This window comes from Leptonychotes weddellii, chromosome 3, assembly GCF_054177405.1.
Source record: "Leptonychotes weddellii isolate Sample4059 chromosome 3, ASM5417740v2, whole genome shotgun sequence".
Lineage (NCBI taxonomy): Eukaryota > Metazoa > Chordata > Mammalia > Carnivora > Phocidae > Leptonychotes > Leptonychotes weddellii.
The window spans coordinates 171326131-171353725 of NC_138371.1; the positions used below are offsets into that span (position 1 = coordinate 171326131).

Sequence of the window (27595 nt, forward strand, 5' to 3'; positions counted from 1 at the left end):
TTGTTGCAGCACAGAAAGATTGGGTGTATTTTATTAACAATTACATCCTCTTTCCTGTAGCCTGGCACAGGAACAATTTCAGTATCTGATGAGAGTCTCCAACAGCAAGCAGATACTGCGATGTCACTAAGCAACTTACTGTGATTTCACACCATATGTGGCAGTAAGAGATTCTTTAAAAATTAAAAGGCACGCATAAACTAATTTCAAATATTAAGTCCAGGCTACTCTCTTAGATACAATGTTTATAACACTTGAAGAGCAAAACAATTTTAAGTAAACATTTCCCAAAACTTGAATACACAGCCTAAGAACAATGGATCTGCAGCAAAAAAAAGTTACATTAAAAAAAAAAAATCATGAAATAATTAGAGCTAACCTATATTTAAAGGTTAAAAAAAAGATTCATAAGCAACCTATATTCTTTAGGTAAATAAAGTGATTGTTTTAGAGTAATAGGTATCATGTTTATAAGTCAGTTCTCACTACAGTTCATGCCTACTTAAAATTCTACCTTTAAGGATATTTAAACTGATAGTATTGTTCCTTACCACAATTAGACTCACTGAAGAGCTCTAACTAAAGCAATAGCATTTTCTTAACATGCACACACAAAATAATCTACCATTTAGTCATCTCATTAACTTATGTTTCACTTGGAAAGAGTGATCAAATGGTCTTAAAAATACTGGAGAACATTCTACTTTGATGACATGTTTATGCATCTCAGGTATATCGCTTTCTTCAATAAATGTTTTAATACCAGTAGACTTAAAACAAACATATGTAAAGATAAATGAGGCAGAGTCTAGTGTATAAAAGTCATCCATAAGGTTTCACATGCAGAAACAAAACAAAAACTCGTAAGAAGTTTAAATGTGTTTGTCCTGAAAATAAACGTGCAGGTACCCTACATTGAAGAGGATTTGACTACCTTAGCCTTTTGTGAAAGTACAAAGCTAAGTTCTTTCTGATGGCCCACTTTGAAAATAATCTAAGATTCTATAAATTTTTAGAAGCATTTTTCTAGTCTTTTATTAAGTATAATTTGTGGTAGTAATACTTCTATCCTAAAACAGAGGCACAGGATTGAGAATTTAAATCATCTTCTGGGCGCTTAATCTTTCTTACAGGTAATACTGATGTCTTAATTGCCATAGCAGCATAAATTAGGTATTTGTAAAAATAGCCATTAAATACTAGTTCATGAGTATATTTAATGTACATATAAATCCTACATTAAAAGTATAAATGAGGAAATATAGCATAGTTCTAGGATTTCTAAACTGTTGACCATCAAAAAGTAAACCACCCTCTTTAAGACTTAACAGAACTTTAAAAAAAATTGCTTCAACATATGAATTTAAGACTTTACTTTATTCAGCAAAATCATTTATTTACACAATGGGGAATGCTGGTTTGATTTTGTCAATGAAATAAAAACAGACTGAACAGACACAATACTGAACTGTATATATATTTTGTACCAGAGCTGACCGACTGTTTCCTTACCTGTATCAGGAACATCAAGAGCAACAGTATCACAAGGACACTGGTTTAACAATACACCACACAGGTCCAATAACACCCTGGGAGCTTCCAATGCAATTTCCAACTTTTTCTTTTTTTATAAATATATAAAAAAACAAAAAGTCAGCAAAACCAGCATTATGATGTAATAGACAGAGTATAACTCTGAAGTCAATGGGTCAGTAAAAACCTTATCAGACCATCCACAGTTTACGAAGTGATCTGCTCTTCTTCAGACCACTAACACAGAATTCAAACAGGTGAAAAATAGATCACTTTCTAGAAGACAACAATGATCTGATAAGGATCTGACTTAATGGAAGTTAAGGGGGGAAAAAAGGAATGCAGAGCATAGCCCCTATTAGAACAAGCTAACTTTTCCAGATTTTCCAAATTAAAAAAAAAACAAACAAAAACAAAAACAAAACAAAAAACCACTTCAACATGAAGCTACCATACAAAGTTTTTCCATTTTTCTTCGTAAAAAGTTCAGAGTTTGCAATTTAATCCTGGGTTTTTAGTGAGAAGGACAGTTTGGGCCTGGACTTCCCCTTGCCCAGGATAATTTTTTGTTCTTCTTTTTGTTGACGTTGCCGCTCTTGTTCTAGTTTCATCCTTTCCTCATGAATCTTTCTTTGTTCTTCAACAATTCTCAACTGCTCTTCAGCCTGAAGGTGAAAAGTAAACATTAAAACTTTCTATGAATTTCATGTCTTCTATTAGTAATATTGGGAGATCAGGTGACAGCTTACAAACAACAGTATGTTGAATAACATACTTACCTGCGTAAGGTCACACAAAAAGTGATCAAGGAAAAAACACTGAGGAATTAGAACTCCTTATTAATTCTGCCTAATTTTCTGATTTTGTTATGAAAAATGTTTTAAAATACTGCAAAAAAGCACTTAACACATTTTGAAAATGGAAATTTCTAAAATCATGTTTTAAGATCAGTATAGATTTTGTCCTATTACCTATTTTTATCTACACCTTCAGTGTATCAGATGAAGAGATTTTCAATTATGAAACAAGGAATCAATTTTTCCAAAGAGCAAGTTATCTACCAATTACCATAGATTTATCATTAGAAAGACGAAGTTGTAAGAAAAAAATCCCTACTGGGGCTACATTACACTGTCAATATACAACCAAGAAATACTAAAGACCCTTTTCTCTGAAGAAAAAATTAAAGACCCTTTCCACCTAGCTGACTATGAAATGCTTTTCACTTTCAAGTGGACACTGGCATAATTAACTTCTGCAGGGCCTTTAACTCCTTCAGTCTTATGGAACCAACTTCCTTCCTGTGCTGTCTACGCATTTCCTGTCTTCACCCCAAAAAAATTCAGGCCATTCTCCTTCTCCCTCCTCATCAAGTCTCTCGTTCTGCCTCCCCCAAACCCCATGCCCACGTCCTTATTTCTCACCCACGTGCAGTTTTACCCCTCCTCTCCCCTCCCAAGAAACATTAGGCCATGTGTGCTGGTGATTCTGGTTGTCACAAACAGGAGGTGGCTCCTGGCATCTAGTGGGCAGAGCACAGGCATGCTATTAGACATCCTACAATGCATAGGTCAGCCCCCCACAACAAGGAATTATCCAACCCCAAATGTTAACAGGGCCAAGGTTGAAGAAAACCTGCTCAAACCTTGAATTTTTAAATCTCAGGAAAATCACTATCTGACCCTCAATTTAAAACATTCACTGCATCCACTGAATGCTTTCCTATTCCCAAAGTCAGATTTTAAAGTCATTGCTTCCATCTCCATTACTCTACTAAAATTATTTCCTAGATGGTCAGAACTACAATGCTTAACGACCTCTTTATTCATTCTTCTGTTCACTTGAACTTAGGTCTTTTAAAAATTTTCTCCCCTCCCACATGTTCTTTAATACGAAACACTGGTGATTCAAAAACATTAAGGCTCTCCACCTGTTCACTCCGGTTTGTCTCCACTGATAGGCTTTTTGCTCAGAAACAGTAACATTCAATGTGACTGCATCACAGGCTTTATGCCAGAGTATGGGAAAGGTGATGGACTCCGGTATGCAACATAAAATGTTTAAAAACAAAACAAAACAAAAAACCCCTGACTTTTAAATACCAAAGTAACACAAAGAGGTTTGTTTTACTTCAAGATGGTGGGGGGGTGTAGACAAAAAGGTAGAGACATCCACAGTAATCAAGTAAAGGTCAAAGATGAGGAAGATCGGTATTTTAAAGAAGTGGGAATGTGGTCGGCAGGCAAGATGGAAAACCCAACAGAGAAGTAAAATAGATCTCCCATCTCTCAGACCATTTTCGTAAGCTGCATTTCCTAAGCTACAGCTGGCTAGTAGGACACATACCAGGGAGACCTCCGGGTACCTTCAAAATTCAACATGTCCAAGATTCAAATTCCTCAAACCTAACCAGAGAATAAATCAGCCCTTTCTAGGTCCTTTCTAGGACCTTCTCTACCACCACCCGTGTTCTGTAGCTTTCTTCTGTCTCTTCCCTCCTCCCTGACACAAGCAAATAGCCAACCAGTTGGTTATTACTTCCTTCATGCTGTCTTTTCCACTAAGATGTCTCATCTGGAGCTCCACATGCACAGCCACCATACCAGCGCAGGGCCCCACCTCCCTTAGAGACCTCACAGGACTTCCCTGTTCCCAGTATCCTCATCCACCCTACAGAATGCTACCAGTCTCACCATTCTGGAACATCATTCTGTTCTCGCATGCCCTCAAGCTTCCAGTGACTTCTACCATGCGCAGAATATGGCCTAACTTCCCAAATGAGCATACTATTTAAGACTTTCTATAATCTGGCTCCCACTGTGTATATACTATTCTTTCTCAAATTATGCTTGGTTTATCTATCCTACCTCCCCCTCTGCTCATGCCATTCTTTCCACCTACTGAAACCTTAACCTGTACATCCATTTCAAACCACCACTTTCGTGCTTAGACTTCCACTGATAATTACTAAAGAAAAGAATTAACTGCCTTTGATCATCTTTAGTGAATTCATATGCCAATTACTTTATCCAGTTTTAACAAATTATCAGACATTTGGATAAGAGTTTGGCAAGTGCAATTAAATCAAGGTAAAGACTCTTGATGTGTCCATGTGCCTGGGAAACCCTTAGGAATATAAACACCGAGATTCACTGTTCCCTACTGTTCTCACTCAGCCCTGAGAAAAGCAGATTAGAACCTTGAAGAGGGAAGGGTCTGAACATCACAACCTAACCCTTAAGAGAAATCTAATTTAAATTACACAGTATTTTTCACCCTACCATACTGACAAATTCCAAAGATACACAATACTATCTCGTGAAGAGTACTCTGGCACTACTTACCAAAAGCTCTATCTTCATAATGCTTTTATCCAGCAAATAAATTTCCTGGGATAGATCCTATAAATAACACTTGCATACATGCAAAATTGAACAAGGTTTTTTAAAGCAACGTAGCTTGCAAAAGACTGGAAAAACCTAAATATTCCCCAAGATGAGACTATTAAAACTATGGAAAATACATATAATAGAATACTGTGTAGTTAAAAAAAAAAAAAAATAGGAATCCCTACATACTAAAATGGAAAAATCCCTAAGTTACACTGTTAAGAAAAACTAAGTCCCGAATAGTGTATATACAGTATACGATTTCTCTGCAAAAAGGGGAGAATAAAAATACATATATCTGTATCTGCCAAAATACGCATTTTAAACACTAAAAAAGACAAAAAACATAATCGAATATACCTTTTGGACATGGCAATGAAAAGTAGGTGGATGGGGGAAAAAGATATAACCAGTTATTTTTCTAAAAAATAAATTTGAATGATGTGATCACATTACCTAAATTAAAAACAAGATTTTTAAAGCAAAGTCATTTCCTTCATAGATTGGAAATACTAATTCTGCACTGAAATTAACTTTAGATTGGGTAAAGAAAAAGCAAGTTTCAATTTCATTTAGGTCTACAAATAGAGGAGATAAAAGTGCGTGTATGTGGAAGGGTTGCTGTAATTTCTCTGGTTTTCCCTTAGTGTTAAGCATATAGTGCCTATTGGAAGTACCTGATAATGAAATGATTTTTAAAAATAAAGTGGGCAGGTGAATATCCCGTCTTTACGTATAAATATTTGTAATTTATTCCATTATAGCTTTAAAAGAAGCAAAAATGCTATTCAATTACACCAGGGCTAAAACAAACAGACTAGCTGAGCAAAACCCAAAGCCATCTACTATTTTAATATAGTGCTTCTCAAATGATGAAAATCAATCTGTGAGGTTTGACCCTATACCTTATCTGCTAGGTGTTCTTCTAAACCCTAGCCTCCCTCTGCAATCTGTCTGACATGCCATTTCCTTCCTGATGACTCCACTTGTCAGAATATCCACTGCTCCCCCTCTACCCTTCTGTTGTTTCAAATGTATGCTAAAGAACTATTCCGAATAATGGGGGGGAGGGGGTATGTATATGGTATTCATACAGATAAACAATACTAAGCTCTCCTACAAGGATTACATGATGGACATCATGGAGGCCCAAGAGAAAGCTAACATCCACAATCCTAGAGCCATGAAATTAGGGTCGGCCTTCCTAGGCCATTAAGTCCAGAACCCTCGCAAAGGTGGCTTTCAACCTTACACCTCACTCGAGTGATTGGTGAGATGAAATACATGAAAGCAAAATACACCATTCTAGTAGAAGGACCTATTTACTCTCCCAGTACCTTTTGTCCCACTCCCCCTTTATCCAGAGGGCCCAGTGCCTTTATTAGAATTACTCATTTTCTGGGGCACCTGGGTGGCTCAGTTGGTTAAGCATCTGCCTTCAGCTCAGGTCATGATCTGAGGGTACTGGGATCAAGCCCCACACTGGGGAGCCTGCTTCTCCCTCTCCTCCCCGCTTGTGCTCTCTCTCTCTCACCATCTCTCTCTCTCTCAAAAAAAAAAAAATCATTAAAAAAAATTACTTTTCTAATAAGCATTCTCCTTCTTACACTGTCTATAATACTGTACATCAAGGTGATCCTTAGCAGCAGTTTCTTTCAGTAAATAAGGATGCTGAAATCTACTACTCTCTACTTAAAAAATATATATGAAATTTTACAAAATTTTAAAAATACAAAGAGAAATATTTGTTATCAGAAGTGATTACGGAAACGGTAAGAATGAGAAATACTACAATTAGGAAGTCATGCCACTACTCAGAAATGTGGATTTCTGCATTTTAACTTTCCCACACACATCCTGTTCCACTGTGCCATTTATAAATTTTAATTCTTTGATTCATCTTCCCCTCTATAACACGTGTAGCCCACTTTAGGTAAGCAATGAAAAAACATTAAAACGAAATTTGATATAAATTCTGACCCTCAGCAAACTATGGATCAGTAAAATTTTCTAAAGTTATTAATGTACAAAGTTAAAAAAATAACACACAGGATTAAAAAAAGCAATCCCTACCAATGGCAATTTGGTTATTCTGATAGTTACTCTCCTTACAGTATATACTACCATTACAGGATATTATTAGCTACCACCTGAAGAGAATTCCTACCCCCAGCCACTCTTCCTAGCCCCTTTCCTTCTCAATTTAATTACCCAGTTGTTAAATATATTTATAATCTTAAATATATTTTTGGAACTTCACTACGTAGTATCTCCCGAGAGCCTACATTTACCTGACGTGGAGACCATGGCTTCAAGAAGGAACTGACAATTGAGAGTGGTATGGGATACTCGGCATAAGAATCCCTGTCCCCCAGAGCTCTGGAAAGACTGCTCTGGAAAATTGCCAAAAGAGCAATCTCATACCTTCAGGATTTTATCATTTATGTCCTAAAATTTCACAAAAAATGATCTCATCCAGATATGGTTCTTTTATTCTTCTATACCCTAAATTCTCTTTTCTTTCAAGTCAGTTGTTTGTCTTGGTCACTCATTCCCTTTTGTGGAAGTTTTCTTAAGTGCCTGCTGACACTTGGGTTGTCAGCATGATGGCATCTTCTCTGGTTCCTACACCAGATTTTCTCCCCTTCCTTTTTCCTCCACTTCCTCCTTCAGTACTCCCCTTCCCTCTCCCTTATCACTCACCAAGTTCATTCTCTCTTTAGTTTCTACAGCCACCTTATCAAGTCAAGCCCCATCTTCTGACTGGCTTTCAGTGGTTTATGGTTGACATTCTGTCCTTCAAGCCACCCTATACGGTGCCAATACACTAATGCCCAGGAAGTTTTAAAATAATTGTTGCCCAAAATACATCAACATAACCTTAAATGAGCTTTTTATCTTATCAACTGGAAACAAGTCTCACTGATTAAACATCCTTCCATAACTTCCCCACCATTTCATTTCAAATTAAAATATTTTTTAAAAGATTTTATTTATTTGAGAGAGAGAGAAAGATAACGTGCACGTGCATGAGCACACACAAGCAGGGGGAGCAGCAGGAGGAGAGGGAGAAGCAGACTCCCCACTGAGCAGAGAGCCTGACACAGGGCTCGATCCCAGAAACCCGGGATCATGACCTAAGCCAAAGCCAGAAGCTTAACCATCAGAGCCACCCAGGCGCCCCTCAAATTAAAATATTTAATTGACATTTACATTTGGCACCACTCCGTATTTGCCTGTTTCTTACAATGTATAAATATATCAATATTAACTATCCTAGATACTATGCTCTTTCAACTTATATACCCTCACTCTAGTATAAACGGCACATTTTTTTCCCAATTTTTTTTTCCATTAGTTTCCTGTAGCCACTCTAACAAAGTAGCACAAACTGGATACCTTAAGAGAACAGAAATTTATTCCAGAGGCAGAGAAGTCCCAAATCATTATCACTGGAACAGGTGTTGACTGGGCCACCTTCCTTCTGTAGGTTCTCGGAGGGAATCTGCTCCTTGCCTCTTCAAGCTTCTGTTGGCTGCCAGGATTTCCTGGCTTGCATGTGTATTGCTCCAATCTTCAAGACCAGCATCTTCAAATCTCTCTCTGTTCTGTCCTCATATCACTTTTCCTTTATGAGTGGAGTCTGCTGGGAGTCTGAAGAGTCTTTTTATCATTGTGTCCTCCCTCTGTCCTTTTCAGTCCAAGTTGGCAGTGTTTCTGCAGATATAGCATCCTTGAAAACACTGTGGGTCTCCCACATCTGGCAGGCCATTAGACAAGAGGCTCCTGGATAATCTCATTTACTCCTGCCATTTGCTAAAGTGGCTGAGGGAACCTATGAGTCACATACATAATCTCTTCAGCCCTAGCAAATGGTTGTCCAGCCATACCCTTGGCCTTCTTTCCAGAGAGTTTTTCTAACAGTAATAACCAACTTCAGCATCTTTTGTAATCCAGACAGGCTAAAATTTTCTCCAAAACATCAAGTGCTCATTCCTTTTTACTTATCAGTTATTTCCTCTATTTATCTCCTTGAATTTAACTATAAACAGCCAGAGGAAAGCAGACTGTACTCAACACTTTATCTAGAAACACCTTCAGTTAAATATGAAAGTTCAACCCTTACAAGCTCCCCCTTCCACACAACTGTAGGGCACAATTCACCCGGGTTTTCTACCACTAGACAACGAGGACCTCCTTCCCTCTAGCTTCCAGTAACATCTTCATTTGTGTCTAAGCCCTAATCAGAAGCACCTTTAAAGTCCATATTTCTACCAACAGTCTTTGTTAAAGCAGTCTAGGCATTTTCTATCATATGCCTCAGAATTCTTCCAACCTCTAAACCTCCAACTTCAAAACCACTTCCACATTTTTAGGCAACAAATTTCCACAAACTATGTAGTTCGAAACAATATAAAATTATTCTGGAGGCCAGAAATTCAAAATCCGTATCACTGGTCCAAAATAAAGTGTCAACAGAGCCATGCTCCCTCAGGAGGCTCGAGGGGAAAGTCTATTGCTTGCTTCTTCCAGCTCCTGGTGGCTTCAGGATTCCTTGTCTTCTGACTCCATCACTCTAATCGTCAAGGTCAGAATCTTCAAATCTCTCTCTGCTCTGTCTTCAGCCTTCTCCTGTGTATGCACTGTGTGGTAAAAAAAATCTCCCTCTGCCTCCTTCTTATAATGATACATGCAATGGCATTTAGGGCATAGTGGTTAATGCGGGATAAACTCCCAAGCTCTTTAACTTAATCGGATCTGCAAAGACCCTCTTTTGGGGCCACATTAGGTAATATTCACAGGTTCCAGGGATCAGGACATAGAATACATAGATGGGGGGGGGATTTTCCAGAAATAGCTCTTAATTGCAAAGTGAGATCTAGCTTAAGTATGTGGAACACATTTCACATATAAATCAACTTCCAAACGTGGTACTGTTTTTTTCATTTCTCAAAGGAGTGATGAACAGGTAAATCTCCCTTTTTGGCAAGTAGGTAAAGAGAAAACTGTTTTCAGTATTAAAGAGCAGAAATACACTGTAGATCTCAAACTTATGATTTGCATATATTTTAAAACTTCGGGGACATCTGGGTGGCTTAGTCAGTTAAGCGTCCAACTCTTGGTTTCGGCTCGGGTCATGCTCTCAGGGTCAGGAGATCGAGCCCCGCATCAGGCTCCGTGCTCAGCATGGAGTCTGCTTGGGATTCTCTCTTCCTCTCCCTCTCCCCCTCCAGCTTGTATGCACGCTCTTTCTCTCAAATAAATAAATAAGTAAATCTTAAAAAAAAAAAAAAACTTCAAAGGTTTCCCAGTTAAAATTAATTTTACCTTATCACCATAATGTAATAATTTTTATAATTTTATTAGAAATTGTCAATCTATTATAGTTCAGGTATTTACACGCAAATTAACCAGGTTCCATTTTACTACCTAACCTTCATTCACCAATGGATAATTTGAGGGTCATTTTTCTACTGATACAGCCTCCTGGAAGGACATTTAATTCCAAGCAACACCTATCACTTTTCTTCTGTTTCCCTTTTTGGATAAATTCTCACACATTTCAGAATAATACCCAGGCCTTCCCCAGACACATCACAAAAAACCTGTATGGAAAAGAGGAGCAAAAAAAATTTTAGGTACCATTTATAATATTTTTTTAAAAAATTAAAATTTGGGCGCCTGGGTGGCTCAGTGGTTAAGCGACTGCCTTTGGACTCAGGTCATGATCCCAGAGTCCCAGGATCGATACCACCACATCGGTCTCCCTGCTCGGCGGGGAGTTTGCTTCTCCCTCTGGCCCTCTCCCCTCTCATGCTCTCTCTCACTCTCTCAAATAAATAAAATCTTTAAAATAAACAAATAAAAAGTTAAAATTCTCCGTCGTATTAACAGCCTTTCAAATATCTGAAGACAGTTGTGCACTGCCAATACTAACCCAGAACTAGAAACCAATCTGCCAAAAGGCCAAGTCCAGTCAAGCCAAACCACATGTGAATTAATTCATGTTTGAGGTTATAAATCAAACATGTCTGTTGATTAATATTCTTTTGCCTCCTTCTGGACAGATAAAATCAAGTATCTTCACAAACAATTTGGAATGTGAGCAGAAACTACCCTGGTCTGGAGCACCTCATAAGAATTTCACATACGAGGGGCACCTGGGTGGCTCAGTCCGTTAAGCGTCTGCCTTCGGCTCAGGTCATAATCCCAGGGTCCTGGGACTGAGTCCTACATCAGGCTCCCTGCTCATGAGGAGCCTGTTTCCCGTTTCCTCCCTGCTCCTGCTGTCTTCCTATCTCTGTCTCTCTAATTAAAAAAAAAAAAAGAATTTCACATACGAGAGAGCCCATGTGGCTAAGTTAATGCATTCCTTATTACAGTCATTACTACAATCAATCTGAACTTTTGTCACAAGGACCTACTTAAAAGTCCGTTAAAGTGTGGTTTAAATTTACTTTCTTTAGTAATTATTTTTATGTGATCATGAAAAGTGATGTATGTTAGTTGCATAAAATACAGAAACTGGAGAAAAGTATAAAGTTACATTTAAGTCTACCAATTAGAGATAACTATTTTTAGCCTTTTGGCATATTTTCCCATCTACTAAACTGCGCAAATGTACTTTTCAAATTAGCAGGATAGTGTATACATAAGTTTTGTATTTAGCTATTTCCCCTGTATTACCTTCAAATACTTTTAGACTACAGAAAAACCAGCTGTAAGCACATGTTATAATTCATCTAAAAATCTGCGAAATTTTCACTATTCTAAATAATATGGTGAGAATTTTTTTCTGTATTACCATATTTGTATCTGATTCAGTGTTCACAAGATAAATTCTTAGAAACAGATTTAAGGTTCCTGATATTTACTGATTCAGTACTATTTTCTAAAATGGTCAGGGGCCATTATAAACTCCTTCCATCACCATATAAAAGGTCTCTTTATACCTTACTCTTGCCAACACTTGGTGTTAATGAGGGAAATAAAGTCTTTTCTATGGTATTTACTGTTGCAGAAAAAGGAAAGGGGATGGGGGAGTCCTTTCTTTGTTTTCCTTCAGAAGTTGCGAGACTGGGATATATTTTTAAGAACTGATCATAGAACTTTTCATTCTACTTGTGTGAATTCTCATTTACATCTCTCACTTTTCTTTTTCTATTACGGAGTTGGTCTTCTTTACTGACCTGAAAGAAACTGTTGTATTATTCTCTCATGGTTATGATGTTTAAGAAATCTCCCCCCGGGTACTGTCTTTTCCAACCTGTCTTTAATCTGCTTTCAGACCGCATCTACCATTACTTACCCCACAGACTTGTTACTATGCAGTAAGCCGGTTTACTACTATAGCTACTACCACCCTCAGAGTGCCCACACACTCTTGTCTTTATTCTAATTCTATGAAATCCCGAAAAGGCCTTTGCCAGGCTTCATTTCCTCACACTCCTGCATCCACGGTAAATTCAATTCCTAACTGGCCACTGAGGCCTGGCTCATGGCTGTCTCTTCCAGGAAGGTTCCCAGGCCACCCTGGGGCAATTATGTCAATTACCACACATCATCCATCCCACTACCAAATACTTTCCTATTACTTGTTAACTTTTCTTGGGATTGTCCCTGTCTCCACCATTGATACATTAAATAAGAGAACTTAATGTCTTGTCCATTTTTATTTCCAAATTGCTTTTTACACATAATTAACTTCTCAATATAGGTTATGTGAATAGTTAAGCTTGGCTACTGCCTCTTCCTCCCTGGCCTTCTAGAAGTAAGAATGCATCGCATTCTTCTCGCCATACAATGAACCGATCCACATTTCTAGCATATTTATTATGTCATAAAGCAAACAGAACTGCTGTTGCAACAAGATAAACGACCAATACTGACATAACCAGGACAAGTCCCATGCTATCTACAACACTAGCACACTCCCCTTCCTTTCTTAAATATCGATTCTTCTAATGGGACATTCAATATAGTCCATGTAATATTTCCTAATAAATGTGTAAAAAGATTAAAGAACTTGCTCAAAATTGAGAGGACAAGGAATGGAGAACAAAAATTAAAGAAATCTCCATTTGTGCCTGCCATCTTTATGTAGCAACATTTCCTTGTCTTTTCCAACACAAAGGATGCTCCACTTTCCCTGCAAGCATATGACTCACTACCAATAGAACCAAATAAAAATTAATTTTCTCCAACATGGACGATTTCTTAAACTTCCAACTTTATCATACACAGGAAATAAATGAGTTACGCCCAAATCCTTACCAAATATTCTCTAATTCAAACTCCTTTTCTCCAAGATACCTTTTCACTGAAGTCTATTGATAACATGCAGTCAAAACAGTGTCACTGTACAATCTATTCTATCAAACTCAAATGTTCTAGAATAGTGCTCGTCTAAGTATGGCTCATGAATCAGCAAACAGTCTGCAAACTGTAATGGATCCATAACATGATATGTAGAAACCAGGAGTGTTTTAGAAGCTTTTATAGCCACTTGACCTCATTTTTCTAGTAATTCATCTTAATTGTATTTTGCAAAAGTAGAGGTCTGAGACAAATGAGGATTAAAAGAACAAAAACTGGCCAATTACCACCACTTGAGAAGCACTGCTCTAGAATAAGCTTGCTAATCTTTTCCCAGTAGTGACACACAAAGTCATATTTTTAAGGTCCATGTGGGTAAACAAAGAAAGCTGCCAAAAGGAATATAAAGAGCCCAACCAAGTTTCCCTAAAGGCACCCAGTTATCCCAGGATCAGAAGGGATCTTGGCAGGGCCTAACAGGTTGAGGAGCTCTGCTCTGTAAGTCACAATCTGGCATTCCAGGTGACCCAAAAACTGAACTCACCATGCTAGCCACTCTTTTATCATGTTCTAAGAGGAATTCCATTCCACCCGCTTGGCAATTCTGGTTCACCGTTTTAAATACCAACTATACTGTTCCTCCCTTCTGGAAATATCCATGCCTTAAAAACCACACTATATTTACCTTTCAAAGCTCAACCTTCCAAACTCAAATTAAGGTTCCTAGTTTCCATCTTACTTCCTCCTACCTGCACTGAGATCTTTTTCTTATACAGAATCACTAAAAAAGGCATTATCATATACTAATTGATAAACACGTAGGGATATACCTTATAATGACTCCTACTCCATTCAGAGTGCATCATCATTCATAGATAGGGCTTTTCTACCTTAAGAGATTTTAAGGTCTTTTCATTGGGTAAGCAGGATTAAGTCTCTCCCTTTCATGACGGCCTTTACAACAGCCAGGACAGCAGTAATAGCTAAGAATCCACGGTGTCATGCTAAGTTGCTTCAGATATTTCCAGTACTGGCTTTTCTCTGGGGTATGCTATCTTTTAAAACCTCATGCTTTAGAACTAATTGCCCCATAGTTTTAACCTTATGTAAAAAGTTATCACATTATTTATGGTCCTCCTTCATCCCTACTCTCCTTGGGATTGGTTAGCCCAACTCAGATCTTTTTCTGTGCCTTTATAAACAGTCACAGAATTTCTTTTTTCTAAATCACTTAGCTGGAGCTTACAACTTGCGCACCCCCGTGCCCCCCGCCCCGGTCAACAGTATGACTTGGCAGCAAATGTCTTCCTATGACTGTTTTGGTCTCAACACATTTCTAACTAGACAAAACTTCTGTAAGATGTCTAGAACCCAGAGTCCATCCTGGGTCATGTCTCTATTCCTGGGCACTAAATGGCACTCATCCCACATTCATCCTAAGTAAATTTCCTTCCATCTCTGACTTATGTTCCTACTTTGAAGCAGAATTCCTATACGCCACCTTCAGGGAGAAAAGAAAGTTTTTCCTTCCAAAACCTAGCCTCCTTTTGTTTTTTGGCTTCCTTATATCCACAGTCCTTTAATTCTAGCTTTCTTCTTCATACAGAGACTGCTTCAAAATATATACTCTTAAATGGAAAACCCTATGACACCAAATTTTTATTCTACTTCTTTACTCCACTTTAAATGCTAGTCTGTGCTAAAAACAAAGAAACAAACCAAAAACTCAGAAAGTACTAAAAAACAGAACTGGAAGGAAAAATAGATTAGTTCTTTTTTTATTTTTTAAAAAATTACCTCAATATTCTTACATTGGCTTCTTCATTAAAATGTTTAAATTGCTCTGCCCTAGATCATAATTACTTCAGTCTCTGTATTCCTTGCTAGACTACAAACTTGGAACAGGTAAAGAGCTTATTAGTCTGGTACACTTACCACCAAACACATGCTATCTACTTCACCTAGTAATGGGTAGGGAACAAGGTAACTAATGTGAAGTGAAATGCTGCATTTTAGTTTAAACACTTCCGAACTTTTGTTGTTATTGGTTAGGCATAAAAATGTAAATGAGGTTAAGACAGAAAAACTTTAGAGTGGGGTTAGTCCAATTCTCCCAGGAAACCGGTCTTAAACCACTGCGAATTTTAGAATTTTCTCTCCAGAAAGTAGAATTTCTGGATAGCCCCAATAGATTCCTCTGGAAGACACTCGCTAAAATCTAGTCAACTATTCCTGCTCTTGCCTCAAATCCCTGAAAAGGGCCCTGAAAACTCTAAGAAATCATTCCACAAAATCTGAAAAAAATAAAGCAAATATAAAGTAATTTTCATATATACTTCATACATACCAGTTTGGCTTGTGCTTCTGCAATTTTTCGGTTATTCTCTTCCAGTATTCGCTCTAGTTCCTCACGTTTTGCACGTTCTTCCTCCTAAAGGGGAGGACATGTTAAGATGTTAGAAAAATAAAATGTTTATTTTTACTGATAAATATTTACTAATCTTCCTCTGAACTTTTTTGATCTGACTTAGAGGGTAGCTTTATAGCTACCTTCTGTCTGACAAATGATAAACTGTGCAGTCACTAAAATTTGTTTCTAGCACGAAATTTAAATCATCCCTCCCAGTCCAAACAGCAACCGACTAAACCCTCCCTAATGATAGTTTCCTGGCAATTATTACTAATACTTTAATATCACACAAATCAACAAGGACAACTACAAAACTGGATAGTATTTACCAAATTAAAAAAATAATATATAAAATATAAATAAAGTGAATATTTGTCTCACCAATTATGTATACCTACGTATTCTTTACCTATACTCCTTTAATCAGCATTAAAAGTTGAATATTTACTGTCTTGTCCAGTGTCCTGCAGAGTGTGCTCCTCGGCTGCCATACGCGCCAGCTTCCTCTTTAAAATGATTTGTACTGTTAGCTTGGCAATACCTGCATCAGCAGCTCAACCATTTATAAAGAAACAACATACAAGGAAGGCTGAGCTGAGGAATGCAGATGTTTATGGTAAGAAGGAACAAAAAATGTAATTCATCATTCCTAAGGCAAACAATTAATAAGAAAAATACATTTACTGTTAGTGAAAAATACAAATGGTAATCCATACTTCATGGAACTAAGGGCTCTTCCATGGGGAAAATGGACTTAACATTCAGATGTTGACAATTTCTAAAGGCAGCTTATCTTGTCATCTACAGTCTGAACTGAAATTCAGGAATCCAGGGGGTGCATGGTCCGGAAATAAAATTCTGTAATTTATTTTTTATTGGAGCATTTAATGAAATTTTATAATGCAAACTATATGAAGATTGCTTGATGGTTTGGGCAGTGTTCAGATCACAGCATACATATTCAAATGATTTTAATATTTGGAAAGACTGTCAGAGGGTTGTGTCCGTGTAAAAAAAAATTGTTAACATGAAACAAAAAGCAAACGAAGAGAAAAAAATCTTCCTATGATTAATAACTCGCTACAAGACAGCACCATTACTCCAAAATTATCATTATTAAAAGCACTGACATAAATAAAATTTCATACATTCAAATTGCACAGTCTGTGATAGCTACCAAATATAAACACGTGTATCTACTTAAAGACAGCACAAGGGAAAATGCATTTGAAAAGCTAAGCTTACTGGAAAAAAAGAGATTTAATATGATGCCAACTTGTACACAATAAGGCCAAGATTAACAATGATATGAGACACATATTTTGAGTCAAATATTTAAGTTCAAGAAAATGTAACTACAGGATTTTCTATGGCATACACCAATGGAATTCATATTCATTATGCAAACTATGTCAAGGGACACTCAGGGCCATAAAGTAATTTGCCTTGAGTGTTTCAGTGACTTTCAGCAAGTTTTAGGAACCTGGAGTAATCAGTGCAAATAAGCCATAAAGCTTCAGTAGCAAATTACTGTCTCACAGAAAGACATTTTCAACTTCTGCTCCAGCTGCTGATAAAACAAATCATGTGTTTAGCTTGACTCCAGACAAGGACAACCTGTTCCTTCATAACTCTCTAGAGAAAAAAAGGAGTTGTTAGTAGATACTAAAAAAGTGGATGAATAATCTGGACATTTTTCCTAAAAAGATTCTTTGAAACACATTAGGAAAATGGAGGGCCTTATGATCAGAGTGCTAGAATTAGTCCACTGTGTTGAAGCAGGATTTGGGGTAGGGGTGAGGGATAAAAGGAGGACAAAAAGAAGAGCAAGAAAACCTATGTATCAAAAGCAGGTGCGGTCACTCAATGTCAGGCCCTGCTCTGTAATCTGACTGAAGGCAAACAGCCTCTCACAGTCCAGCAGTTAAGAATGACACACAGAAAAGAAGAATGCATATCCACAGGTGGATTTTAACCTTTTCCCTTGACCACTCCCTGTCTCCCCCCACCCTCCCAAAAAAGAATGTAAGTCCTGCAGCCATGGCAAAAGTTTCAAACACTTCTCAAATATGTAAGCCAGTTCCATTAAATCAAAAAGTATCCTTGAATACGTTTTATGAAAATAACTTTTAAATATCAGTCAGCACTTCTGAATAGGCTAAAAAATTAACTTTCGCAGCAATGTTAAGTTTAGATGAGAAAGGAATTAGTCTGTATTCCATCTCTTTCCGAACTGAGCAGGAGGCACACCCAACACTGAAAGTTTTGCCATGGACTGTCTCTACTTTCCAAACGACCGAGCGTTACCTCTCTGGCTTTTTGTGCTGCAAGCTCAGCTTGTCTCTGTCGCTCGAGTTCTTCGAGCAACTGCTTTTCCATGATGCGCTTGGCTTCCTCCACCCTTCGGAGAACTTCTCGCTCAATTTCATCCTTCCTTTTCTCCAATTCTTCCTCTACCCTTTTTGCCACTAATTCTTCCACTCTTCGTGCTGTTTCTTCCTCGATGAGTTTTTCTTCTATTTCCTGCTGCCGACTAGCAAACAAAGTAGAAAACAATGACTTAGATAAGTAAACCTAACAAAACTAGTTATAAATCTATCAAACATACAGCCTGATTCTGTAATTCTGTAATTCATTTTCATGCAACATTCAAGGAAATATCAGATACCAACATATTAAGGAATACAGAAATTCAAATAAATATGAAATACTTGTTTTTATCACTTTCCAAGTACAAAATGACTAGTATGTATATACAAAGAGCTTAATTCATTAGTTTTAATTTAGGAACTGTAGAGTAAATCTGAAATAAGAAGTCTACTTTTTTGGTACCAACTTTGTAATGAAAGGACAAGCTGTTGTTAAGTGTACGGATTTGCTCATTTGCCAATGCACTCAGTCTAAGGGTTGAGCTACAGAGAAGTCAGGAGAAAATATTATGGAGCAAGCAATTCAGACTGACAAAGTTCACCCCCCCTCCCCCACCAACAAAATCAAAATAAATGCAGATTCAAAGAGACTCAGACTGCTAAGGCAATGTAGTGTAGCTTTTACTGAAAATACAGACAACTTAATTCAGATTCTGAACCTAACACCTTTAACTGTACCTTTTCTTTCTTTGGTTAATTGATTTTCAATTAAAAGCTCTTCAAGAGATGGGAAAGTGGATGAAAATATATCATCAGTTCTAAGAAAAAGTTCAATGAAGCATGACAGTTTTAATTCTTTTAATCACATTTAGATATTATAAACCAACTTAATTACTCAAAATGAAATTCCACACTGAAAATACTGACATTTATCAAGGCTCTGTAGTGGAAACAATGCACATTTTATACCACTGATACCCAGTATGATAGCTTCTTGGCCACATCTGCCTAGTCTGAACTGAAGATTAGTATAAAGAAAATGTATAAAAAATATTTTAATTATTTTTATTTGGTTACATGTTAAAATGACAACATCTTAAAGACTGAGAATATATTAAAATTAATTTCACTCTTTTCTTTTTAATGTGGCTCCTGGAAAATTTTTAAATTACAGATGTAGCTCACATTGTATTTTCTATTGAACTGCACTAGTTGAGACAATAATTTGTGCTAAATTAATAAATTCAGAGGCTCTGGAAATATATCTAAATCCCAAGAAGCCAATTTATTAGTAGTAATGCTTCAGCTTTCTCACAACCCACAAAATTAAATACAACCTGTAACCTTTTATCTTTTGATGACTCATAAATATGTATGAGCCAGTCATTCAATTTACGTGTTTAGTAAAGACTTTATAGTGTCTAAGTGACCTTTAAAGACCCCAATCCACTTCAACTAAACTCTATTTTGGGGGGTTGATTCAATTCCCACTCAAGTGCTTTCATTCTCAACTCCTGTTACTTATTCACAGTGATACCATACGAACACCGGTGTATCTCTAACATTCTGATTCATTTCAGTTTCTGCATTTATAATCCATTTTTCTGTCAAGGAGATAGCAGCTACTTGAAAAAACACAATTTTAGGTTCTAGATACATGCATTACCCATTCTGAAGACTACTGTTTTTTCTTAAATATTTCCTCCCAACTCTCAATTATTTATTTTATTTTATTTATTTTATTTATTTATTTGACAGCAAGAGAGCACAAGCCGGGGTAACAGCAGAGGGAAAGGGAGAAGCAGGCTCCCCGCCAAGCAGGGAGCCCGATGTGGGGCTCGATCCCAGGACCCTGGGATCATGACCGGAGCCGAAGGCAGACGCTCAACCATCTGAGCCACCGGGGCACCCCAAATTAATGGTGATTTTTATTTAAAAAGATACGAAAGCCTAATATGTAACAATGCTCCTTTTCCTTTTGAAATTCCAAAAAAAAATACAGTTTAAGGTAGTTTCAAGGAGGCTTTATTTATAGCAGCTCAATAAAAGAGAATAGCTATCTACTCCAACACTAAAATGAATTGCCAGAAATATCTAAAGGAAATCAGGCAGTAATTTCAGTGGAAATTAAACTACATTTCAAATATAAAAATTTTGTTTCTCTACTTCATCCAAAGAGAAATATGAGCCGAAATAAGTATGCCTGGTAACTGCTGAACAGGAATGATGGGTACACTAGGGTTATAATATTCTCTCTACTTTTGCATACATCTGTAAGTTTACATAATAACAAAGTTTTAGAAGTATACAGCACCCCCACAAACATGCATTTTGCTAGTTGGTTCTTATGGTATTAATAAATGTAAAGAAGCCTAAAAAGAAATCTTATTTTAAGATGTCAAAAATGGTACAATTCAACTGTTACGGACAATGTAAAACAGTTTCAACTAAAACTTTCAATACAAAGTAAAAAGGAGAGCGAAGACTGGAATAAGGCTTTAGGTTAGCTTATCAGTAGAAAAGTTGCCAAACAACTTAGGAATTTGGTAAAGATAGAAGACACTTGATACATATTCAGGGTTTTTTCAAGCAGTCCCTAAGTAATAGCAGTAGCACAATGGCTAATGGGGCCACATTTCCACCAATTTGGTCAGTAAGGAGAAAATAAGCCTAAATAAATTAATTCATTTGTTACTTACAGCAAAAGCCAGATCAGCATGGTGTGAGCTCTGTCTCTTGTCCCCTCACAGACACCAAACCAGAGGGGCCAGATGACACCCAACAGAGGCACAGGCAGTGGGCTGGTCTGCTGCGATGGAGTCAATTCTAAGAACTGCTCAGCAGTTTTATAGCCCAGAGGGGAGGGCAAGTGGAAAGTCCCAACCTCAAATGAAACTGGGAGGATAAGAAAATGGCCTAGTGGGGTTTCTCAAAAGGCCGCTTATCTCCCTTTGTTCCTTATTCTAGGAACATGAAGGACGTACCATCATGACTGTAATTAAGGCTTTCTCCTGGGTCCCACGTGGAGACAGGCAAGGTGGGGGGGAGCCACAGCAGAATTGTTCCCTACAAGGTTATCAAGAATGTAATTTTCTGTTGTTGCAATTTTTCTCAGTAAGGTTAAAATTATTACTTCGGTAATCAGAAAAAAAATTTTACAGAAATTTTTCAGTTTCTGCCCTGAAAAGCTATTGCTTCAATTCCTCTCTCCTCTCACTGAATTCAAAAAAACAATGGCCACATGTACAACTGAATTAAACATGAGTCTTTACTGATGACAAATTTATTATCATAATCAATGATAAAGCAGCTGTAAGGCTAACTTTCATAAGAGACACTGAAACTTTCTTGGAAAAAAAAACAAACACTTCTGGTCATTAGCACTTCATAGAAGACCTATCATTTAATGTCACTGCCTATTCACTCCTTCAAACTTTCCCCATAGGAGTTGTCACTTTCTTGATGTTTAGGGTCCCTATCTTTTCCTCAGGCTAGTCTGCTGAATATATTCCCTTACCAAGAATTTGTGCCACTGATGAAGCTTCTGTTTTCAATGGAACTAGTATATATAACATTAGGCCCCCATTTTCTCCATGCTTTCAGAATTTTGTAACACACTAGTAACAATCAATTTAAAATGGCAACTATTAAAACAGCAAGGGCCAGGCAATACAGCACAGAGTATGACTCTGTATACAACAACCAGCAATATAATTTTAAATATAATATATATAGAAATATTTTTAAATGAACAAACTCAACCCTAGGAGCTTACTTTGAAGAAGTGCTTCATAACATCAGCAAATAGCAGTAATTCAGTATTGACTTGGTACCAAATACTGTGCCAACAGCTTTATGCACCATGTCATGTTACAGCTCTGATGGTTCTTCAAGCATAGAAACAATTTATTAGTGGGGCTCCAGCTCATTGCATTTTGCTAAGATGACGCCCACCCTAGGTAACCTGACTCCAAAGCCAATCATCTTAAGCACTATACTACCCTACACTGTTTCTCCAGGACAAAAGTGAAAGGGAAAAGCATGCAGAAAGATTTAACTACCAAAATGGTTATTTTAAAAATTCATAGGATTCTTATCAACATCAGCTAGATTTTATGCCCTAATACTTTGTCTTAAAGCCCTAACTTCCCCAAAACACACAGTTCCACATACTGAATTTGCTCTTAAAAGCGGCTCTTTGCCCTCAAAATGAGCTCTTCAAGTATTCTAAGAATCACTCATATAGATCCCAGCTCAGTTTAGATACTTTAATTTAGAAGGCTCTCAATCTGTCATGTAGTTGAACATAAAGCATAATCATACATAGATTATCACAGGCTACAGTAAATTAACAGTAACCATTAACATTTCTTGTTTTGCTCCAAGACATTTACAGCTGCCCATTTTTTCAACATGCAGTTAATACGACATTCACAAAGCATCTCAAAAGAATATATAAGAAAATGATAAGGAGAGGGAACCACACTGAATGGCTGGTACACAGAAGAGAGAACTTTTGAACTCCATCTGAAACATGTGAATTAGCTATTCAAAAATGAGGAAAAAAAAGGTTTAATGTTAAGGTCTGCCTTTCACAGTATTAATACATAACTCATAAGATCACTTCTAAACTCACCAGGCTCAATCTGGTTGCATGTACATAAAATTATATTACCCAACATTATTTAGTGATACCCATTATATGCCAAGTATGTCTAGATACTACAAATGCACTACTTCTGATCTTCGTAATAAGCAGGATCTGTATCTCCGTTTCAGGAAAAAGAAATCAGGCTTACAGGTGATTTATTCAAGGCCTCACAACTATAAAGAGCAAAGCAATCTGGTTTCCAATATTACCCCAAACTTTCTAATTGGTTAAGCCCAACAGAATGATCTAATTTTGCTGTCTTGCGGTCTCTCATCTTACACTGAACCTCTTCAAGGTACACTGACACTATGCATTCTTCTGACGTCCCTTCTCTGCTTCCAGGAAGCTTTTGTCTTCCTCCAACAAACATTCCCTAAGGTTCTTTCAGTCCTGTGAACCAACTGCTCTTTTGCCTCCATGCTCTTCCTGGGTCATTTTATCTACTCTCAAGATTTCCTGCAGGCTTCAGTCTCCCTTATCAACCTTGAATAAACTCATCATATCCAAGTATAAGTGCCCACAGTGGAAGTGACAAATGGACGCTCCCCTTGATTTTTCCTTGTCCTCTACCCACAGGGTTTCTGACATTTTAACCACCGTCTGCCACACAGTTACTTAAACATTTGGTAGCTGAGGTGCAACAGACACAACATAAACATGAGAACCAACATTAATGTTTTATTTCCCTTATGTTCCAATCCAGTTTTATTTGCACTAGTTTCTTAAATCTGTCCCTCTTTTCCATTCCAATAACCATCCCCTCACTACTCTTGTGTGGCCTTACTGTAACTACTTATCTATCCAATACAGCAGTCCGTGCAGTTTTTTGGGGGGGAGAAGAAAAAAAAAAAAAGCCCACGCTGTTTACCTCCTTAAAACTTTTCCTGTTTCTGGGGCGCCTGGGTGGCTCAGTCGTTAAGCGTCTGCCTTCGGCTCAGGTCATGATCTCAGGGTCCTGGGATCGAGCCTCGCATCAGGCTCCCTGCTCCGCGGGAAACCTGCTTCTCCCTCTCCCACTCCCCCTGCTTGTGTTCCCTCTCTCGCTGTGTCTCCTCTGTCAGATAAATAAGTAAAATCTTTAAAAAAAAAAAAAACACAAAACAAAAAACTTTTCCTGTTTCTATGATGAAATAAAACCAAGCTCCTTAATATGGCACACAAGACACTTCTCATGATTCTCAGCCACTATGTACCTCCCCAGTCACTCCACGATTTTAGTACCTATACACCTTCATGTTCCAGTCAATGTCCACGGTTTTACCTCTCTTTAGGGCCATTCCCACCCCGTCTTCCTTTATTCTGCTAGGGGTGGAGGGGACTCTGCTTTGGTCCACATGTACTTTCCTATGCCTCACCTGACAGTCTCTTATTTTCTCTTTATCTACCACCCACATTCCTTAGAACTAAGGTGCTTACCTATCCATGATCTTTCTTTTTAGTCACATGACGGTCACTGACTTTACCACACTGTGTTATTATGTAGCTACTTATAAATCTTTAAGCTTCTTGGAGAGGACTCAATTATCTTTATATTAACAGCACCTAGCACAATGTCTGGCACTTATTAAATGCTCAATAAATATTAGTTGAATGAATGAGCTAACCAACAGAGACATGTAGACATACAACTACTTACGCCCATTTTCATGGCTCCAAAACCTAGGTCTTTCCATTGTTCCCTGTGTTATCTCCAAGACATTACATCAAATTAAGGAGTGCCGGGCACCTGGGTGGCTCAGTTGGTTAAGCGACTGCCTTCGGCTCAGGTCATGATCCTGGAGTCCCTGGATCGAGTCCCGCATCGGGCTCCCTGCTCGGCAGGGAGCCTGCTTCTCCCTCTGACCCTCCCCCCTCTCATGTGCTCGCTCTCTCTCATTCTCTCTGTCTCAAATAAATAAATAAAATCTTAAAAAAAAAAAAATTAAGGAGTGCCTACTGCATGGCACAGAGGAATTCTGTGTATAGGTGGCTGCTAGCTCTGCCCCCTCCTCCCTTCATAAATGCTAATGGTAGTTTGATGCTTCTGTCAACTTGGAACTATACAGCTGTCCAATTTTCTCATGTAATCCCTGGATTTTGTTTCTGCTATTCATGTGTAGCTTGCTAAATACTTCTAATTATTCTTTGCATACCGAGGTTTCTTTCATTTTTCCTACAAGTCTTAGCTTTCTAGTGAATGGCAAATCATTTCTCTTTGGACATCTGTTTTCAAATGGGAAAATTATCTCAGAGATGTCTTCAGTAATCTTTCAAATGTTCATCTGCTGACATTTGAGAGCTGCATTTTTACAGTGAAGGATCTTGTTCCAGACCAAAAAACCTGGATTCTATATAATCAAGGTTTGTTGCGAAACAATTACTTGTATTTGGTGTGTGTATGTATTTATTTGTGTGTGGTATATACATATATATATACACATATATATATATATAAACTCAACATTTCTACATAAAGGAAAAATAAAGGTATGCAACAAAATAGCTCTTCTGGTACTGCTTCCTCTGTAATATTGTTAGTGTTCTAGTCCTGTACGTCTTAATAACTTTGCTTCTCAGAAACACACTCTGCTGGAAAATCTACATAATACAAACCCAAACACAAAAAAATTTAAAATCCCTAGACAGTTCAGCACACATGTATTTGTCCCAGAAAGATCCTAAATTCAGTTAACTTTACTGCCTCATGTGCACTTTCTAAACATGAACTGAAGAATTGAGGAAGACAGCTGGTTAAACAGGGAGAGTTTGCAAACTAACTTTGGGAAATGAATACCCAGAGCATCACAGTACCATGGTCTTAAACCAAAACAAAACCCTACATTTTAAAACCAAAAGATGATCAGTTTGGAATTATTTGCACCTACTCTTGGATCTAAAAATACCTGAGAGGTGACTCTTTCAGAAATACTTTCACCCTAACAATATTTCAAGTTGAGAACCTTACTGTGACTCTGATTTTCCCCAAATCTAAGTCCTATATGTGAGCAATGCGAAAATAAAAGCAAATATTCAAGTGTCTTCTAAACAAAAGTATACTAAAAAGGAAAACGAATAACAGGATTGCACTTAAGTTTGCTACAAAAGAATATAAATAAGAAGTATAAAGATGGAATAAGTTTTGATTGTGATGGTGGTTAAGCAGGTGAACTCAAGTGTCAAAACTCATTGTACTGTATGCTTAAAAGCGTGTGCATTTTGTTTTTACAGCTCACAAAATAACAAAAACCGAGCAGGCCCGAAAAAAGAAACGCAACCACATCTTTAACAAAAGAAATGCACAAACAGAAAATGCATTTGGGGGTGTACTGTTGGACCACCTACAGCGTCTTATTCCCGAGGGAGCCCTGTCCCAATCTGAAGCTTCCATACAAGAATGCTCTGGCCAGCTGCAATTTGTTCCCAAGGGTTAATTCCTTTTCGACTCTTCACCAGCCGGCCTGCAAACGTTCCCCGTCCATAGCTTCAGGCTCGCTTATCCCACGCCCTCACTGGCCCCAGCAGCTCTCCCACCTTACTCCCAACTCCACCCCCTACTTCCGGCACTCAGCTCCTCTCTCGCGCCAAAATCGCTTTCTCCGCTCCGAGCCTTTCCTGCGCAAGCCCCACTGTTTTCCTTCCCAGCCAACTCGTGGGTCTGTACTGGCCCAGGCTCTCCAACTCGGCCAGGCTGCAGCCTCTCGGGCGGGCTCCTGCGACCCCTCTACCCGCTCCCACGCCCCTCCAGCCCCTCACTCTCCACCCGGCCCACCCAGCCCCGCCAGCCCCCACCCCCACCAGCCTCCCCGCCCCTCCCCCCGCGGGCGCTCACATTTTTCGTTGCCGCTCGAACTCCGCTTTCTTCTCCTCCTCCTCTCGCTTCTGCTTCTCGTCCAGGCTGCTGCGCTTGCTCACCGTGCGCCCGAAGATGTCGATGCGGTCGGGCGGGGACGAGGCGCGCTCCCGGTCCCGCTCGCGCCGGGACACGGCGGTGTTGGTGGAGCGCGAGCGGGACCGCGACTCCCGCCGCCGGTTCCGTTTACTCTCCCGGGATTTGGAGCGCTTCCGCACGCGCTCCTTGTCCCGGGACCGCGACCGCGACCGGCTCCGCTTCTTATTGTGTTTGCTGCTCTTGGTGTGTTTGGAGCGGGACGAGCTCCGGCTCCGAGACCGGCCCATCCTTCCGGGCGACGCTGTGACTAGCCGCTGGCCTCGGGCCCCGCACGCGTCCCACTGCCCTCGCTTCCGCCTCCGGACCCCGGCTGGCCGGGCTGTCGAGGCCGGGGGAAGGAAAGCTGTCAGCCAGCTGACTTTATACCGCTCTCTTAGGTCGACGGCCGCCACGAAGGCCGCCTCCAACGACAAGGCCGCAACGCCAGGAGTTGCAAAGATGGCAGCCGCGGCTGCACCGGCCGCCCTTCCCACACTGCCCCGCGCGGAACGCGCCGCTACGCGAGCCCCGCCCCCTGACGATGGTTGCCGAAGGCGAAGCGAGTGCTTCCGAGCGCACTCGGCTCCTTCCGCCAGCCCCGCGCCCGCCTGACGCTCCGGAGCCGGAGTCCCCACCTTAGCTTTAGTGCACTTCTGCTTTCCGGTAAGATGCCAACGCCGGGAGAATGAACTCGTCACGTTTTGGTGAGAATGAAATCGTGCCTCAGCAGGAACTGACTGATTGCATTATTTTCTAGGAGCCGGATTTGTCTCAGGCAGCCCCAAATTGTATCCGAGTGACCCTGAGCGGATGACTTGGGTCTCTGAGCTTCGCTTCCTCATTTGTTCGGTGAAGATAACCGCGCTTTATGAAGTGGTTGTGAGGCTTCCAGGAGGTGACGTCGGCTTTGATAAGGGGAAGCCAGTGCTTGGTACAGGACCCCATGTGGCGGGAGTTGTTCTCAGTGCTTTGCGTTTATTAACTGGTGCTCGATTCGCGTTTTAGGGGTGGGGACGCTGA

At 39.0% G+C, this 27595-nt stretch overlaps 1 protein-coding gene across 3 annotated transcripts; it reads right to left on the bottom strand.

Moving 5' to 3' along the window:
• On the bottom strand, positions 1 to 27408 carry ARGLU1 (arginine and glutamate rich 1). 3 transcript variants are annotated; one of them, XR_014143904.1, is made up of 4 exons: positions 26477 to 27408; positions 17956 to 18181; positions 15586 to 16154; positions 1 to 2198 (listed from the first exon to the last, which is right to left on the bottom strand). XR_014143904.1 is itself a non-coding variant. In XM_081815196.1 (4 exons), exons 1-4 carry the CDS (start codon positions 26821 to 26823, stop codon positions 2034 to 2036), a joined length of 822 nt encoding a protein of 273 aa, XP_081671322.1. In that variant the 5' UTR covers positions 26824 to 27396; the 3' UTR covers positions 1 to 2033. The 3 variants fall into 3 exon arrangements, 1 of the variants encoding a protein (XP_081671322.1); XM_081815196.1 differs by having other exon boundaries at positions 15586 to 15669; positions 26477 to 27396; XR_014143903.1 differs by having other exon boundaries at positions 2060 to 2198; positions 15586 to 15669; positions 16097 to 18181; positions 26477 to 27406.
• Positions 27409 to 27595: the final 187 nt, after the last annotated feature.